At 46.7% G+C, this 18,389-nt stretch overlaps 1 protein-coding gene across 1 annotated transcript; it reads left to right on the top strand.

The window, feature by feature from the left end:
* Positions 1-304: 304 nt before the first annotated feature.
* On the top strand, positions 305-17,368 carry LOC137364937 (probable G-protein coupled receptor 139). The gene is made up of 2 exons (XM_068027815.1): positions 305-560; positions 16,470-17,368. The coding sequence occupies exons 1-2, from the start codon at positions 341-343 to the stop codon at positions 17,366-17,368; spliced, it is 1,119 nt and encodes a 372-aa protein (XP_067883916.1). The 5' UTR covers positions 305-340.
* The last annotated feature ends 1,021 nt before the right edge of the window (positions 17,369-18,389 follow it).

Raw genomic sequence — 18,389 nt, 5'->3', positions numbered from 1 at the left:
CTTCTGCCTCTGCTATTTCCACCAGCCCTTCCCTCAGTAACCCTTAAACATTCCATCCATACTGGATAAATATTCCACTTTATTGTGGTACAAAAGGTGTTGGATTGAAAAGGGTTAACTGCATCTGTTTGTTCAGTCACTGTAATTAATGCCAATCTCCTCGGACACTAATTGTGTCACTGAAGGGTTTCCCTCTTCCATTAATAAGGAGCTCCTTTACATGTGTTATCCCATAGTGTCAGTGAGAGCATCAGCCTCAGCACCAACTGGGAGCAGTGGCTCCAGAGAGAGGGAAAGTGTAGTTCAGAATCCGAGAACAATAGATTGGAATGTTACAGCAATGGATCAGAATCCGAGAACAATAGATTGGAATGTTACAACAATGGATCAGAATCTGAGAACATTAGACTGGAAAGTTACAACAATGGGCAAGAGTTTATCATGGTCTCTTTACATGCTTCATACGTATGGTTCACATGTGTTAACACTTGGGATCTATCACATACTGTTGATTATGCAATGCATTTATTACCCAATTCTTGCTGTTGTTGATGTCCCTGGCAAGTCTCTCTATACATCTTATTAACCATGTTTAACTGCATTACTGCTTCTGTAATTTACCTGCTAACCTTGCTGCTGTTGTTATTCCTCGTATACCTATATTTCTAGCTGTTTGCGCTATAAATCATTCCTCACTGTATTATAGCTATTGGACTTTACTGTTGTTGCTGCCACTCCTAATTCTCTATTTCCAGCGAGGAGATCTGTAAACCCTGTCTCACTGAAATACTGTTCTTGCAACTTAAATTTTGGGAAGACTGTAGAGAGTGTCATCGGTCTACATCAAAACTCCGTCCCTTATCCATGAAATACCATACCCTTACTGATCAATGTCTGAGGCTGGACTGGACTTTTTACAGCCTCTGTATTTTATTGATCTCTGAGCTGATTTCATCTCCATATTCTATCTTTCACCAATCCTGCCGACTACCACCTCTGTAAAATCATCCGTCTCCACCTCTGCCTCAGCCCATCTGTTTCATAAACCCTCATCCGTGTCTTTGTTTAAATGCACATTTGACTATTCCAATTCTATCCTGGTCACCCTCCCAGTTAAATAGCTCCATTATCCACAGCCTATCCAGAACTCTGCTGTCTGTCTCCTAACTCACAGCAATTCCCGATCTCCCATCACCTCCCAGCTCACTGATTGACATTGGCTCGCCGGTCTGACAGCACCTTAATTTTAATATTCTCATTCTTGTGTTTGAATTCCTCCATTGACTCACCCCGCCCGATTATCCCATTCCCCTGCCCATTTCACTCTTCCTGCAAAACTTATGCCTGTGAGTCTTTTGCCAATTCCCTTAATAAAGTGAGTTGTTTTCCCTTTCTATCTCCCCTGGCTGTGATTTTTACTCCGTGGCGCCACTGGTGCCAGTGTTACAAAATCCTGGATCTTCCAGTGTGGCCTGCACAGTGCCCCATGCTGGGCAGGAATATAGCTGTGGGCGTACTGTGCGTGTACTGGCAGTATGAGGGGGGGCGGGGTTGAATTGATGTCAATGAGCTATTCCAGCAGCTTTGACGCACGTCTTTGAAAGTTGCACTGTGCATGTCCACTGACCACCTGTGTTAGCCATTCTCATCTGGTCTTGCATTCAGCAGCACGAGGGCTGCGTTCTAGTGTTATTTAAAAGGACCAGGCCACCAACTTACAGGTGAGGGACTTTTGACCTACTGCTGCTATTGTAAAGTTAGTGGAGGTGTTGTGGATGGTTTTCTGGAGGTTGTGTTGTGAGCTGCTGCAGACATTCAGGGAGGACAGATGATTTGGTGACCAAACCCTGCACGAGGTCTGGTGACTGTAGTTACAGTGTATTTGCGTCTGTAACAAGACGAACAAATGGGGCAGAGACTGCAGAGCGGGGAAGCTCTGTCAAGAGGGTCGAAGCAGGGGCTCTGCCCTACCCATGCCGGATTTTTCAACAGCACCTTTCCAACCTACTCCTATCCCAGGAGCAGTATGTGAGGTGACTCTGATTCAATAAGGATGTGTCACCTCTTGCAAAATGATCTGGAGCCTCACACCAAGGTGAAGACTGAACTGCCAGTGACCATTAAGGTCACAGTTTCATTGAATTCTATGCATTTGGATCTTTGCAGGCAGTGCGTGTGCTGTATACAACATCGAGTTGTCGACATTGATTGAGTCATAGAGTCATATAAAGAGGCCATTCGGACACTCCATGGCAGCTCTCAATGGAACAATTGCGTCAGTCCCACTGCCCCACTCAATCCATGTAGCCCTGCAAGTTTATTTCATGCAGGTGCCCCTCCGGATTCATTTATAAATCATTGATTGTCTCGGCTTGCACCACCCTCCAGGGCAGTGAGTTCCAAGTCATTACCGTCCACTGCATAAACCAATGTTCTTCCTCATTTTCCCCCTGCATCACTTTCCAAAACCTTCATCTGTGTCACCTAGTCCGTGTTTCATCAGTTAATGGGAACAGTTTTTCCTTGTTTGTCTTTTCGAAGACTATCATAATCTTGTACATCTCTGTTAAATCTTTCTCAATCTCCTTTACTCCAGGGAGAGCAGTGCAGGAGTCGACAAACTAACCTTGTAACTAAACCTCTCCCCCAACCCTGGATCCATTCTGGTAAATCTCCTCGAAACCCTCACGAGGGCGTTCACATCCTTCCAAAAGTGTGGTAAGCAGAATTGGACACAGTCTTCCAGGGGGCCTGAGCAAAGTTTTATAGAGTTTCAGCATTAGCTCCCTGCTTTTATACTCGTTGCCTCTCATGATGAAGCCAAAGATCTGATATGCTTTGCCAAACACTCTCGTAATATGTTCTGCCACCTTCAGAGATCAATGCAAATGGAGGCCAGGTCCTTCTGTTCCTGCACAATCTTTAGAACTGCACCATTATAATTCTATATTGCCTTTCTCCCCTTTATGCCAGAAGTCTTCACGTCATACTGTTCTATTAAATTCCACCTGCCACTTTTCAGTCCTATCTATATCCTGTTGCTGACAGTTTGCATCATCCTCACGGTTTCCCACTCCTCCAAGATTGGTAGCATCAGAACATTTTTAAATTCTACTTTGTATTTCAAGATCCAAGTCATTTACATATAGCAAAAGAAAAAGAAAAAGCAGTGGTCCCAGTACTGACCCTTGTGGAACATCATCCTCCAGTATGAAAAACAACTGTTTACCACAATTTGCTCTTTTCTGTCCTTTAGACAATATTTAATCCCATTTGATGCTATTCCATGAGTTTCAATTTTTCTAACTAACCTTTTGTGTGGTACTTCATCAAACGCTTTCTTGCAATCCATGTCGACAACATCCACCACTTTCCTTCAGAAACCTTCTCTGTTACTTCATCAAAAAAAGTTTAGTAAAGCATGATCTGCCTTGTAAAATTCCATGCTGACAATTTTAAATTAACTCAGGTCTCTGCAAGTGTGTTTTGATATTCCCCCGTTGATTATTGTTTCTAAAAACTTACCCACCACTGATGTTAAAGTAACTGACCAGTAGTTGCTAGACCTGTGTGTTGTCTATTGATAATTCTGGGAGGTGAGGGAGGCCATCTCTGTCAACATGTTCTCCCTCAGCAGGGAGACGCAGCATGAGAGGTCCCGTTGCTTTATCGGGATAGCCGGATTCCTGATGGTGTCGGTAGCTCTGCAGGGCAATTTGGCAGAAGGCATGAAGAAAGGCAATATGGACTTAATATCACAGGTGGAAGAGTGTACAGGGACAGAGGGACATGGGTGCTCATACACATAGATCCCTGAAGATACAGGACATATTGAGAGAGTCATTAGTAACGCATACGGGATCTTGGGCTTCATAAATCGAGGTAGTGAGTACAGAAGAAGGAAAGTTATGCTGAACCTTCATAAAGCTCTGGTTAGGCTCCAACTGGAGTACTGCATCCAGTTCTGCTCACCACACTTTAGGAAGGTTGTAAGGTTCCTTGACAGGATGTAGAGGAGATTTACCAGAATGGTTCCAGGGATGAAGGATTTTAGTTACAGGGTTAGCTTCAAAAAGCTGGTATTGTTTTGCCTGGAGGAAAGGAGATTGATGTGGACAAGATTATGAGAGGTTTAGATAGGTAGATGATTAGCCGATGCTACAAGACTAGAGATGACGCCTGGGCAAGTGATTCCAGGGGAATGTGAGGAAGAACGTTTTTACGCACCAGTGGCAATGGCCTGGAAGTCACTGCCCACAGGGATGATGGATGCAGAGACAATGAACGATTTCAAACGAATTTTGGAAGGACAGGCGAGGGAAATAAACTTGCAGGAATATGAGAACAGAACCGGGACCTCACTTTTATCCACGTTGTAATGCAGCTGCCATACATTTGCCCACTCACCCAAAATGGACAAATCGAATTGGAGCCTCTTTACATCCTCCTCACAGCTCACTTTCCTCCGCAGCTTTGTGTCAACTGCAAATGTTGAAATGTAAGATTTAGTTTCCCCACCCAAGCCATGAGTATATATTGTGAATCGTTGGTGTCCAAGCACTTGTCCCTATGGCACCACATTGGTCGCTGCCTGCCACCTTGAAAAAATACCCGTTTATTCCAACTCATTGGTTCCTGTCAGTCAATCAATTCTCAATCCATGCCAGTATATTACTCCCAATCCCATGTGCTTTAAGTTTGCACAATAACCTCTTATATGGGACCTTATCAAAAACCTTCTGAAAATCCAAGTACACCACATCCACGGGTTCTCCCTTATCTATTCTACTAGTTGCATCCTCAAAAAAACTCCAGTAGGTTTATTAAGCGTGATTTGCCTTTCGGAACCCATGCTACCTTTATACAATCCTGTTTATGCTTTCCAGGTGTTTTGCTATTATATCCTTTATAATAGATTCTAGCATTTCCCAACTACTGATGTAAGGCGATTGGATCTATAATTGCCAGGTTTCTTTTCCTCTCCCTGCTTTTTGAAATAGTGGGCTACATTTACCACCCTCTAATCTGTAGGAACTGCTCCAGAGTCCAAAGCATTTTGGAAGATGACCACCAATGATCCATTATTTCCAGGGCCACTTGCTTTCTTACTCTGGGACTTAGATTACCAGTCCCTGAGCATTTGTCAGCCTTTAATCCCATTAATTTCCCTATAACTTTTTTTTAAATAATACTGACTTTATCCAGTTCCTCCCTTTCATCAGACCCTTTGATCCATAACATTTCTGTGAGGTTATGCGCGTCCTCCTTTGTGAAGACAGAACAAAAGTATGTCTTTAATTTTTCTGCTATTTCTTTGTTTTCCATTGTAATTTCCTCCGTTTCTGACGGTAAAGGATCTGCAGTTGTCTAAAGTAATCTTTTACTTTTCACATATTTATTTATAGTCAGTTGCCAGCGTTCGCCAGAGCTGGCGGGCAGACATAAAGACGGGGCTAAAATGTGGCGAGTCGAAGAGACTTAGTAGTTGGCACGAAAAAAGGCAGAGGCGCAAGGGGAGAGCCAACTGTGCAACAGCCCCGACAAACAAATTTCTCTGCAGCACCTGTGGAAGAGACTGTCACTCGAGAATTGGACTTTATAGCCACTCCAGGCGCTGCTTCAAAAACCACTGACCACCTCCAGGCGCGTATTCATTGTCTCTCGAGATAAGGAGGCCCAAATAGAAGATTTTAATGTTAGTTTTGATGTTCCACGCACGTTTACTCTCATATTCTATTTTTAACCGCTTCATCATCCTGTTCGTCCTCCTTAGCTGAATTCTAAACTGTTCCCAATCCTCAGACTTGCTGCTTTTTCTGGCAATTTTATATGCCTCCTCTTTGGATCTAATACTATCCCTAATTTATTTTGTAAGCCACGGTTGAGCCATCTTTCTGGTATTATTTTTGTGCCAGACAGGAATGAATGATTGTTGTTCTTTAAATATTATCCATTGTCTCTCAACCCTCAACGCTTTTAGTAATGTTCCCCACTCTACCATAGCTAACTCGCACGTCATATATTTGTAGTTTGGTTTACTTATATTCAGCACCCTGGTTTCGAATTCAACTACTTCACTCTCCATGTTAATGAAGAATTCGATCATGTTCTGGAAGCTCTTCGGCAAGGGGCCCCACACAGCAAGGTTGTTAATTAATGATTTCTCATTGTCCAATAACCAGTCGAGGAGAATCTGTTCTGCAGTTATTTCCTCAAAGTATTGGTTTAAAAAACAGTCACGAACCCACTCCAGAAAAATCTTCCTCCACAGTATTATTGCTAATTTGGTTTGACCAATCTATATGTAGATTAAATTCACCCATGGTCACAGTTGTAGCCTTATTGTATACGCCTCTACGTCATGTTTAATGCCATCCCTAACACCTTCACTACTATCTGGGGGCCTATACACAAACCGCATCAACGTTTTCTGCCCCATTGGTGTTTCTTAACCCCACCCAGATTCCACACTATGATTTTCCGAGCCAAAGTCCTTCCTCACTATTGCATTGATTTCCTCCGTTACTAACAACGCTATCCCACCTCCTTTCCCTTTTTGCCTATCCTTCCTAAATATTGAATACCCCTGGATGTTCATAAAGTCATAGAGTCAGAGAGTCGTATAGCAAAGAAACAGGCCGTTCTGCCCAGCGCATTCATGCCTACCATAATGCCGATCTATACTCATCCCTCTTCCTGCATTAATTCCATATCCCTCTATGCCTGCTCATTCAAGTACCTGTCCAGATGCCTCTTAATTGTCGCTCTTGTTCCTGCCTCCACCACCTCCTCAGGCAGCTCATTCCAGATACTCATTTCTGTTTGTCTGAAAGATTTACCCCTTTGATCACCTCGAAACTTCCTCCCTCTCACCTTAAATTCATGCCCTCTGGTTTTACTTCCAACGCTATAGCGCCGCGGGCAGGAGGGCCATGAGTCATGGTCGGCCTCAACCCTGGCATTAAAGTCCCCCAGCAGGAATAGGTGTTCGGTGTTGGGGATGCTGCTAATGATGTTATGGAGTTGCTCGTAGAACTGGTCTTTAGCTTCAGGAGGGGAGCAGAGTGTTGTAGCATAGATGCTGAGTAGGTGTACTGGACCAGAGGTGGTGAGCAGTCGGATGGACAGTATGCGTTCCGAGCCATTTGAGGGAGGCTCGATCATGCTGAGCAAGGAGTTTCTGATGGCGAAGCCCACTCCATGCTGTCTTGGTTCTTCAGGGTCCCTGCCCTGCCAGAAGAAGGTGTACTCTTGCTCTGTTAGAGATCCACTCGCGCGGAGGCGTGTCTCCTGAAGTGCTGCAATGTCTACATTGAGTCTACTGAGCAAGTTGTTAATGATGGCTGTCTTCCGAGAATCGTTGGTTTGTGTAAGGTCTTCCGACAGGCCAGGACACATAGTTCTGACGTTCCAGCTTGCAAAGCGAAGGGCTGGTACCTTCTTTCCTTTTTTCATGTTGTTTGGTGCGGTGTATCAACCCACCTTTCGGGCAATGACCCTGAGCTCCAAGCACCCATTGAAGCAGGTAGACTGTGGCGGGACAGAACCTTGTTGACCGGGGGCTGCCCGGTTTGAGGTGGGCGGAAGCTGTCCAGTGAGGTGCAATGACCTCTCCCACCGACAAAGCAACCCGTGGTGCCCAGTTTCTACGCCAATTTATCTGGACTTATAACCCGGAACTGCTGCCTTCCGTGTTGTGTCAGTCGCTGTGAGGCAACTATGGAGTGACCTCTCCATGGCGCATGCCTGGGCAAGTTTATGGAGGTTGAGAGTTGACCAGTCGTCAACACCCCCCTCTCGGCCTTTCTGGTGGGGTCCAAAGGAGTGCAGAGCACGACGTTTGGCACCGGTATGGCTGCAGGAACTGCCGGAAACATGCCAAAGGTGACACATGACCGCCTACGGGGTTCCGCTCCGGATTATCTGTTAGGGTTTACTCCCTTAGCCTTGGTCTCTCCCGAGACGCCCACAAGGCAGTGGGGTTGTTAGGGCCCCTACACAGGTGTAGGATGGTGCCTGTGGGAGGAGGAGATGCGAGGGGGAGGGGTGGAGGGAGGGGGGTACTAGGGGGAGCTGGGAAGGGGGCTGTAAGGGGTGGGGTGTGCAGGGGAAGGGGGTGTGGGGGGAAGATGGTGCGGGGTGGCGGGCTGGGACGGGGTTGTTGGGGGGTGAGCTGAGAGGGTGGAGCAGGGAAGGGGAAGGGGGAAAAGGGGGGAAAGGGGGGAAGCGGGTGCAGGTAATAAGGTCCCAAGTGCCGTTGGAAGGATGAATGAGAACGGGCAGAGACTGCTTGAGTTGTGTACCTATCATAACCTCTGCATCACCAACTCGTTCTTTCACACGAAACCCTGTCACCAGGTTTCATGGAGGCACCCAAGATCGCGTCGTTGGCACCAGCGAGACCTCATTGTCACAAGGCGAGACGCCTTAAAGAGTGTTCAAATCACACGCAGCTTCCACAGTGCAGACTGTGACACCGATCACTCCCTGGTGTTCAGCAAGGTTAGACTCAGACCAAAGAAGTTGCATCATTCCAAGCAGAAGGGCCACCCGCGCATCAACACGAGCAGAATTTCTCACCCACAGCTGTTACAAAAATTTCTAAATTCACTTGTAACAGCCCTTCAAAACATTCCCACAGGGGATGCTGAGACCAAGTGGGCCCACATCAAAGAATCAAAGACGCCATCTATGAGTCAGCTTTGACCACCTACTGCAAAAGTACGAAGAGAAATGCAGACTGGTTTCAATCTCATAATGAAGAGCTGGAACCTGTCATAGCCGCTCAGCGCATTGCACTGTTGAACTACAAGAAAGCCCCCAGCGATTTAACATCCGCAGCACTGAAAGCAGCCAGAAGCACTGCACAAAGAACAGCCAGGCGCTGTGCAAACGACTACTGGCAACACCTATGCAGTCATATTCAGCTGGCCTCAGACACCGGAAACATCAGAGGAATGTATGAAGGCATGAAGAGAGCTCTTGGGCCAACCATTAAGAAGATCTCCCCCCTCAAATGTAAATCAGGGGACATAATCACTGACCAACACAAACAAATGGACCGCTGGGTTGAGCACCACCTGGAACTGTACTCCAGGGAGAATGCTGTCACTGAGACTGCCCTCAATGCAGCCCAGCTTCTACCAGTCATGGATGAGCTGGACATCAGCCAACCAAATCAGAACTCGGTGATGCCATTGATTCTCTAGCCAGTGGAAAAGCCCCTGGGAAGGACAGCATTACCCCTGAAATAATCAAGAGTGCCAAGCCTGCTATACTCTCAGCACTACATGAACTTCTATGCCTGTGCTGGGATGAGGGAGCAGTTCCCCAGGACATGCGCGATGCCAATATCATCACCATCTATAAAAACAAAGGTGACTGCAGTGACTGCAACAACTACCGTGGAATCTCCCTGCTCAGCATAGTGGGGAAAGTCTTTGCTCGAGTCGCTCTGAACAGGCTCCAGAAGCTGGCCGAGCGCGTCTACCCTGAGGCACAGTGTGGCTTTCGTGCAGAGAGATCGACCGTTGACATGCTGTTTTCCCTTCGTCAGATACAGGAGAAATGCCGTGAACAACAGATGCCCCTCGACATTGCTTTCATTGATCTCACCAAAGCCTTTGACCTCGTCAGCAGACGTGGTCTCTTCAGACTACTAGAAAAGATTGGATGCCCACCAAAGCTACTAAGTATCATCACCTCATTCCATGACAATATGAAAGGCACAATTCAACAAGGTGGCTCCTCCTCAGAGCCCTTTCCTATCCTGTGTGGTGTGAAACAGGGCTGTGTTCTCGCACCCACACTTTTGGGGATTTTCTTCTCCCTGCTGCTTTCACATGTGTTCAAGTCCTCTGAAGAAGGAATTTTCCTCCACACAAGATCAGGGGGCAGGTTGTTCAACCTTGCTCGTCTAAGAGCAAAGTCCAAAGTACGGAAAGTCCTCATCAGGGAACTCCTCTTTGCTGACGATGCTGCTTTAACATCTCACACTGAAGAGTGCCTGCAGAGTCTCATCGACAGGTTTGCGGCTGCCTGAAATGAATTTGGCCTAACCATCAGCCTCAAGAAAACAAACATCATTGTGCAGGATGTCAGAAATGCTCCATCCATCAATATTGGCGACCACGCTCTGGATGTGGTTCAAGAGTTCACCTACCTAGGCTCAACTATCACCAGTAACCTGTCTCTAGATGCAGAAGTCAACAAGCGCATGGGAAAGGCCTCCACTGCTATGTCCAGACTGGCCAAGCGAGTGTGGGAAAATGGCGCACTGACACGGAACACAAAAGTCCGAGTGTATCAGGCCTGTGTCCTCAGTACCTTGCTCTCTGGCAGCGAGGTCTGGACAACGTATGTCAGCCAAAAGCGACGTCTCAATTCATTCCATCTTCGCTGCCTCCGGAGAATACTTGGCATCAGGTGGCAGGACCGTATCTCCTACACCGAAGTCCACGAGGCGGCCAACATTCCCAGCTTGTACACACCACTGAGTCAGCAGCGCTTGAGATGGCTTGGCCATGTGAGCCGCATGGAAGATGGCAGGATCCCCAAAGACACATTGTACAGCGAGCTTGTCACTGGTATCAGACCCACCGGCCGTCCATGTCTCCGCTATAAAGACGTCTGCAAACGCGACATGAAATCATGTGACATTGATCACAAGCCGTGGGAGTCAGTTTCCAGCGTTCACCAGAGGTGGCGGGCAGCCATAAAGACGGGGCTAAAATGTGGCGAGTCGACGAGACTTAGTAGTTGGCAGGAAAAAAGACAGAGGCGCAAGGGGAGAGCCAACTGTGCAACAGCCCCGACAAACAAATTTCTCTGCAGCATCTGTGGAAAAGCCTGTCACTCCAGAATTGGTCTTTATAGCCACTCCAGGCGCTGCTTCACAAACCACTGACCACCTCCAGGCGCGTATCCATTGTCTCTCGAGATAAGGAGGCCCAAAAGAAGGAAAGTTTTACTCACCCCTACCATCGAAAACAGACACCGGCTATTTACTTTATCTATGCCTCTCATCAATTTATATAACTCGATCATGGCCCCTCGCAGCCTCCTTCACTCCAGGGAAAACAGACCTAGCCTATCCAATCTCTGTTTATAACTCAAGCCCTCCAAACCAGATCACATCCTTGTGAATCTTTTCTGCACCCACTGGAGCGTAAACACAGCTTTCCTGGAGTGCGGCGACCAGAACTGCACACAGTACTCCAAATGCAGCCGAACCAACGTTATGTACAACTGGAACATGACGATCCAACTCTTGCAGTCAGTGCTTCGGCCAATGAAGGCAAGCATGCCATACACCTTCTTCACCACCCTGTCTACCTGTGTTGCCACTTTCAGGGAGCGATGTACTTGCACCCCAAAGTCTGTCTGCTCAACAACACTCCCCAGAGCCCTGCCATTCACTGTATATGCCCTGCCCTGGTTTAACTTCCCAAAATGCATCACTTCACACTTGTCTGTGTTAAATTCCATTTGTCACTCCCTTGTCCACATTCCCAGTTGATCTATATCCTGTTGTAACCTTAGACGAACTTCTTCACTATTCACTATACCACCAATTTTGGTGTCATCTGCAAACTTACTTATCATGCCCTTTACATTCACATCCAAGTCAATAATATATATGACAAACAACAGAGGCCCCAGCACCGATCCCTGTGGCACACCACTGGTCACCGGCCTCCAACCTGAAAAACAACCCTCCACTATCACCCTCTGCCTCCAATCACGAAGACAATTTTGTATCCAATTTGTTAGTTCTCCTATTTTGGGTCCCACCCCCCTGCAAGACGAGTTTAAACCCTCCCGAGTAGTGCTAACCAACCTCCCCGCAAGGATATTGGTCCCCTTCCAGTTTAGATGGAACCCTTTCTTCTTGTAGAGGTCACCTCTGACCCAGAAGAGATCACAATGCTCTAAGTAGTTGAAACCCTCCCGCCTACACCAGCTCTTCACCAACGCATTTCTTTTGCCGAATCCACCTGTTTCTCCCCTCACTAGCACGCGACACAGGGAGTAATCCTGAGATTATAACCCTGGAGGTCCTGCTTTTTAACCTTCTGCATTACTCCCCATATTCACTTTGCTCACTTCCTATCCTTTGGCACACTGTAGGCATGCCTCTATAATTACAACTATATCATAAGAGTTTATATCTATTTGCACTGTTAATTCATCTACATTATTGCAAATGCCCTGCACATTAAGACACAATGCCTTTAGACTCGTTCTTTTAACGTTGTTAGTCATCTTAGCTTTATTTTGCACTGTGGCCCCATTTGTTTCTCGCCCTTATTTTCTCCGTCTTTAAGTTTTATTTTATTTAGAGATGCAGCACTGAAACAGGCCCTTCGGCCCACCGAGTCTGTGCCGACCAACAACCACCCATTTATACTAACCCCACAGTAATCCCATATTCCCTACCACCTACCGACAATAGGCGCAATTTACGATGGTCAATTTACCTATCATCTGCAATTCTTCGGCTGTGGGAGTAAACCGGAGTACGCGGTGAAAACGCACATGGTCACAAGGAGAACTTGCCAACTCCGCACAGGCAGTACCCAGAATTGAACCCGGGTCCCTGGAGCTGTGAGGCTTCAGTGCTCGCCATTGCGCCACTGTGCCGCCAATTTCTGATTTTTATTTCTATTATTGCTTCCCCCTCCTGTATCTTCCCGCTCAGAATCCCACACATCCTGTCATTCTAGTTTAAGCCCTCCCTGACAGCAAGAGCAAACACCCCACCTCACGCACACACCCTGAGGAAATTGGTCCCAGTCCTGGCCAGATGCAATCCGTCCATCTTGTACTGGTCCCACCTTCTCCTGAACCGGTCCCAATGTCCCAGATATCTGAATCCCTCCCCCCACAAAATTTCTGTAGTCACGTATTCATCTGATAGATCCTGTTATTTCTGCTCTCGCAAGCACGTGGCACTGGTAGTAATCCGGAGATTAGAACCTTTGAGATTCTACTTTTTTCACCCTAACTCCCTAAATTCAGCCTGTAGGACGTCACCCCTTTATTTTTTACCTATGATATTGTTACCGATATGTACCAACTGTCTGCTTGCCCTCCGCCATTAGAATGCCCTGCAACCGCTCAGAGACATCCTTGACCCTAGCTACAAGGTCCTAGATGTACACACCTATGCACCACAAAAATACACAAGCACACACAGGCAAGCACACACAAATATCGGCACACACACACATGTGCGCGTGAACGCACACACATACAGACAAACACGCATAGCACAGTCCCTGAGACACACACACAGCGCAACACAGGCACTAAGATATACACACACAGACACACACTGAGACAGCACAAATCAGGCCCTGAGACAAGCAGACACACAGGCGCGCGCAAACACACAAACACACACGCACACAAACACGACACAAACATAGACGCACATACACACAAATATCCACGCACACAAACACTCACGTGCACCCACAAAGCAACACAAGCACACACTTGCATATAAACGCACAAACATCTGCACAAACAAACATCCACGCACACATATGCATGCGTGCACACACACACACACAACCCAGTTCCTGATACACACACAGACACACAGAGACGCACTGATACACACACACACAAAGCGCAGTCCAGTCATTGAGACACTGAAACAAGCATACGAAGACACACAGCACAACCCAGGTAATGAGACACCAAAGACAAAAACACTAACTCACCACAGCACAGCGCAAGTCTGAGAAACAGAAATGCACATACATATGGACACACGCACACACACACAGCATAACCCACGTCCGGAGGCAAACACACAAATGTGCACACACATACACACGCATACCCACACACATACACACGCACACGCAGACACATACACGCACACAAATACACTGAAATATCCACGCACACAAACACACACACGAACCCACAAAGATACACAAGCATGCACTTGCACGCAAACACACAAACATCTACACAGACAAACATCCACACACACACATGCACGCGTGCACACACACACACACACGCACACACACACACACCCCAGTTCCTGAAACACACACAACACACAGACACACATGCACGGACGCAAACAAAGACACAAAACACAACCCACTCCTTGAAACACACATGCACACACAGACACACAGACACACACACGCAGACTCATTTACTCACACATCAGCACCCAGCGCCCAGCACAAGCCAGACCTTGAGATACACATAAAGACGCACACACACGCACACTCACGCACACATGCACAAAAACACAAAGCAGAACCGAGTTCTTGAAACACACACACGCACACGCACACAGAACAACATTAGCACTGAGACACACACAGACAGAGCACAACCAGCCCCGAGCTATAAACTGCACACACACACACACTCACACATGCACAAATACAAAGATGCACAGCACAACCCAGGCCCTGAGACTCAAAAGATACAAATTCAAACACACCACAGAGCAGCACAAGTCTGAGAAACAGAAATGCACACACGCACGGACACATGCACACACACAGCACAACCCAAGTCCAGAAGCAAACACAAACACACCCACACAAAAAACACACATACACAGAAAAACACACGTACGCACACAAAAACACACTCACATACAGCCACAAAAACTCACACACACACAAACACACACGGACGCACACACAAACACACAGAAATATTCACACACACACAGCACAACACAAGCACCGAAATACATACATTGAGACACACTCAGACAGCACAACCCAGTCCCTGAGACAAACACACACACAGACACGCACAAACATACACACAAACACACGCACGCACATGAACATCGATACATACAAATACGCACACACGTACACATATCCACGCAACAAACACACACACACACCACACACATGCACCCACAAGGATACACAAGCACTCACTTTCATACAAACTCACAAGAAACTACACACACAAACATCCACACACACATTATTGTGTGCACACACACGCAGGCACAGTCCAGTTCCTGATTCACACACACACACAAACAAACACCCATCACAACCCAGACTTTGTGCCACACACACGCAGAGTAACATAAGTACTGAGACACACACAGGCTTAGAAGAACCCAGGCCCTGAGCCATGAAGCACCCATATACACACACACACACATGCACACACACAGACACACACACCCACACAAACCCACACCCGCATAAGCAAACTGAACCAGAAACACACCCACAAACACGAGAAGCACAAAAACATACACACACACACACACACACACACACACACACACACACACACACACACACACACACACACATACATACACACACACATACAAAGACTGGTCATTGTGTGCTCGCCACACTTACCTGCAATCCAGGACTCCTTCGCCTGGTGAATCACCAGCAATGACACCAACTAGCTTTTTGGTGTTGATGTCCTCGCCACACTGATCTCCGGTCTGGGGTCCAATGATGACCCTGAACCCAGGCCTGGTGTCGTACTGGCAGTTCCAGTGCTGCAGGTGGCGTTGACGATACTACTGAGCTGCTGGCCCTCTGATTGTTCAGCAGCTTTGGCAGGCGGGATCTCCATTCTTAAAGAGATATGGACGACGGCATCAGGCAGTTAATTCTCCAGGTGCCAGAGAATTGCACCAGGTGGGAGCTCCGAATTGCTGATGCTTTGTTGCATCATCTTTTCATCCATCGTCAGGAAGCCCGCAGGCTCCACTAAATTGACTGGCCATTCACCAGCCGAAAGCCCTGTCACTGGAGCAATAATTCTACACATACTGAAAGTGGTAACAAATGTTCAAATGTTAACACGAAATCCCTCAAACTGTTGTTTTTACCGGTGTAAAATTCTTTGACAATTTCCCTTGCTTACAGTTAACTTAGTGACGATTGAGATTATTTGTTTTATTGATCTTTCAGTGGACACATTTCCAATTATAGCTTTGAAATAACTGAACTCCGAGCTGCCTGTCACAGGTGAGCGAATCTTACAGTCAGTCCAATATTTAAATTTCTATACAAGAGCAACGTGCTGCAGATGCTGCAAATCTGAAATAAAAACAGAAAATGTTGGAAATATCCAGCAGGTCTGGCAGAATCTGTGGAGAGAGAAACCGAGTTAATGTTTCAGGTCGGTGACTCTTCATCAGAACTGGGAGTGATTTGAAATGGAACAGTTTTTTGACGAGACAGGGAAAGGAGGGAGTGGGAGGATTATGATCAACATTGAATGTAACAATTTCAGAATAAATCTATTGTTATTGAATTTCTCCTGCCTTCCACCATATCACAGCATTTTCCGTTTGTTCTTTCAGGTCCAATCATTTCAATACGTCACTGATACAGGAACACGTTTATAAATCTCAATAAGTCCTCAATCAAACTGGTAACTTTGTTCCCAGCCTGATGTATAATTTCCCTGTGTGTTTCTCTTCCTCACAGTTAACTTGCTAACCATTGGGATCCTGTCTCGGGGAAAGTGTGGTCTCTCCAAATGTGTCACTCGTTACCTGGTGGCCATGGCAGTGGCAGATCTACTGGTCATTATCCTCGACCTGATATTAAGGCAGATTCCCATTGCTTTTGATGAACAGTTTAAATTCCTGTATGACATCCACGTGTGTAATATCCACGCAGTCCTGCTTTATGCAGCGACAGACTGTTCTGTCTGGTTCACCGTCACTTTCACCTTTGATCGATTTGTGGCCATTTGTTGCCAGAATCTGAAAAGTAAATATTGTACCGATAAAACGGCGGCTGTGGTTCTGGGAACAGTGACTGTGCTGAGCTGTTTAAAGAACATCTTCTGGTATTTTATGCTAACAGATGAATATTGGCTGTGGAACCAACCCTGGTTTTGTTTTGTACCAAAAGATGTTATGAGTTCTCGGGTCTGGGGAATAATCGAATTCCTCAACAACATTCTAACACCCGGTGTCCCATTTGTGGTGATTCTGCTGCTCAACGCTCTCACCGTCAGACACATTTTAGTGAGCAGCAGAGGACGCAGAAGACTCAGGACTCACAGCAGTGGGCAGAGTCGCAGGGACCCAGAGATGGAGAGTCGAAAGAAATCCATTATTTTACTGTTAGTTATCTCGGGGAATTTCATCCTGCTATGGGCAGTGTTCATGGTGTATTCGATATGGTTCCGGATGTATTGGATGGATTATGAGTCTGTATTTTTACATACTTTTGAAAAAGAATTAGGCTTCATGCTGCAGCTCCTGAGTTGCTGCACAAACACTGCGCTTTATGCCGTGACACAGACACAGTTCAGAGAGGAGTTGAAGTATGTGCTGAAATATCCCTTTACTCCAATTATTAAATTCATTCAATGATGAGAGGGACCGAATCTCTGATGATTTCCAGCACCCTGGGGAAGGGCCTGTCGCTATCGTGACAGAGCGGAGGCGACGCAAATCACAATGGACACAAAGCGGGGGTGGGGCCTGTCACTGTGGGACACAGCGGGGCGAGGCCTGTCGATATGGTGACACAGCGGGGGCGGGTCTGGCGTTACATTTATTGGGAGACGGGCCTGTCACTATAGTCACAGAGCGGGGCATGGCCTGTCGCTATCGGGTGGGGGCATGTCGCTACGGTAACAGAGTGGGGTTGGGGAATTCTCGATGGAGACTGAGGGAGATCGGGCCCTGTCGCTACGGAGACAGAACGGAGGTGGAGCCCGTCATCCCACCCATTTATAACCTTTATAATACCTGACCACTCATAGCCCATCTTGATCCTTTGTAACCTTTATAATATTTCATAAAACTTTCCAATCATCCATAATCCTTAAGTAACAGTTTATAATCCTTTATGAGACCTTATACCTATTTATACACAGTTACATCTCATACATTTGCTGTCGTTGACAGAAAACGCAGAAAATGATCGCCGTGGATTGCTCTCATTTCAAACAGGCCATTGTGCATGTCATTAAAATGGCCGCAGAGCCTGTTACATAAAATAGCCAAGGTACATATCGCTTAAAATGGGCGTACAACATGTCAGTTAAAATGGCCTCAGTGCATATCATTACAATGGCCACAGTGCTTGCTACTTGAAATAGCCGCAGTACATATCAGTTAAAATGGCAGTAGAACATATCACTTAAAATAGCCACAGTGCATCGCACAGTGGCAGCAGTGCGCACCATCGACAAGATGCACTGCAGCAATGCACCAAGGCTCCTTCGACAGCACCTTCCAAACCCGCGATCTCGACCAGCTCAAAGGACAAGAGCAGCAGATGCATGGAACATCACCACCTGCAAGTTCCCATCCAAGTCACATACCAACCTGACTTGGAACTATATCGCCTTTCATTCATCGTCGCTGGGTCAAAATCCTGGAACAC

The sequence above is a fragment of the Heterodontus francisci genome, unplaced genomic scaffold (genome assembly GCF_036365525.1).
Source record: "Heterodontus francisci isolate sHetFra1 unplaced genomic scaffold, sHetFra1.hap1 HAP1_SCAFFOLD_53, whole genome shotgun sequence".
NCBI lineage: Eukaryota > Metazoa > Chordata > Chondrichthyes > Heterodontiformes > Heterodontidae > Heterodontus > Heterodontus francisci.
The sequence above is the reverse complement of the archived record's forward strand: the minus strand, read 5'-3'. Positions and strand labels throughout refer to the sequence as shown.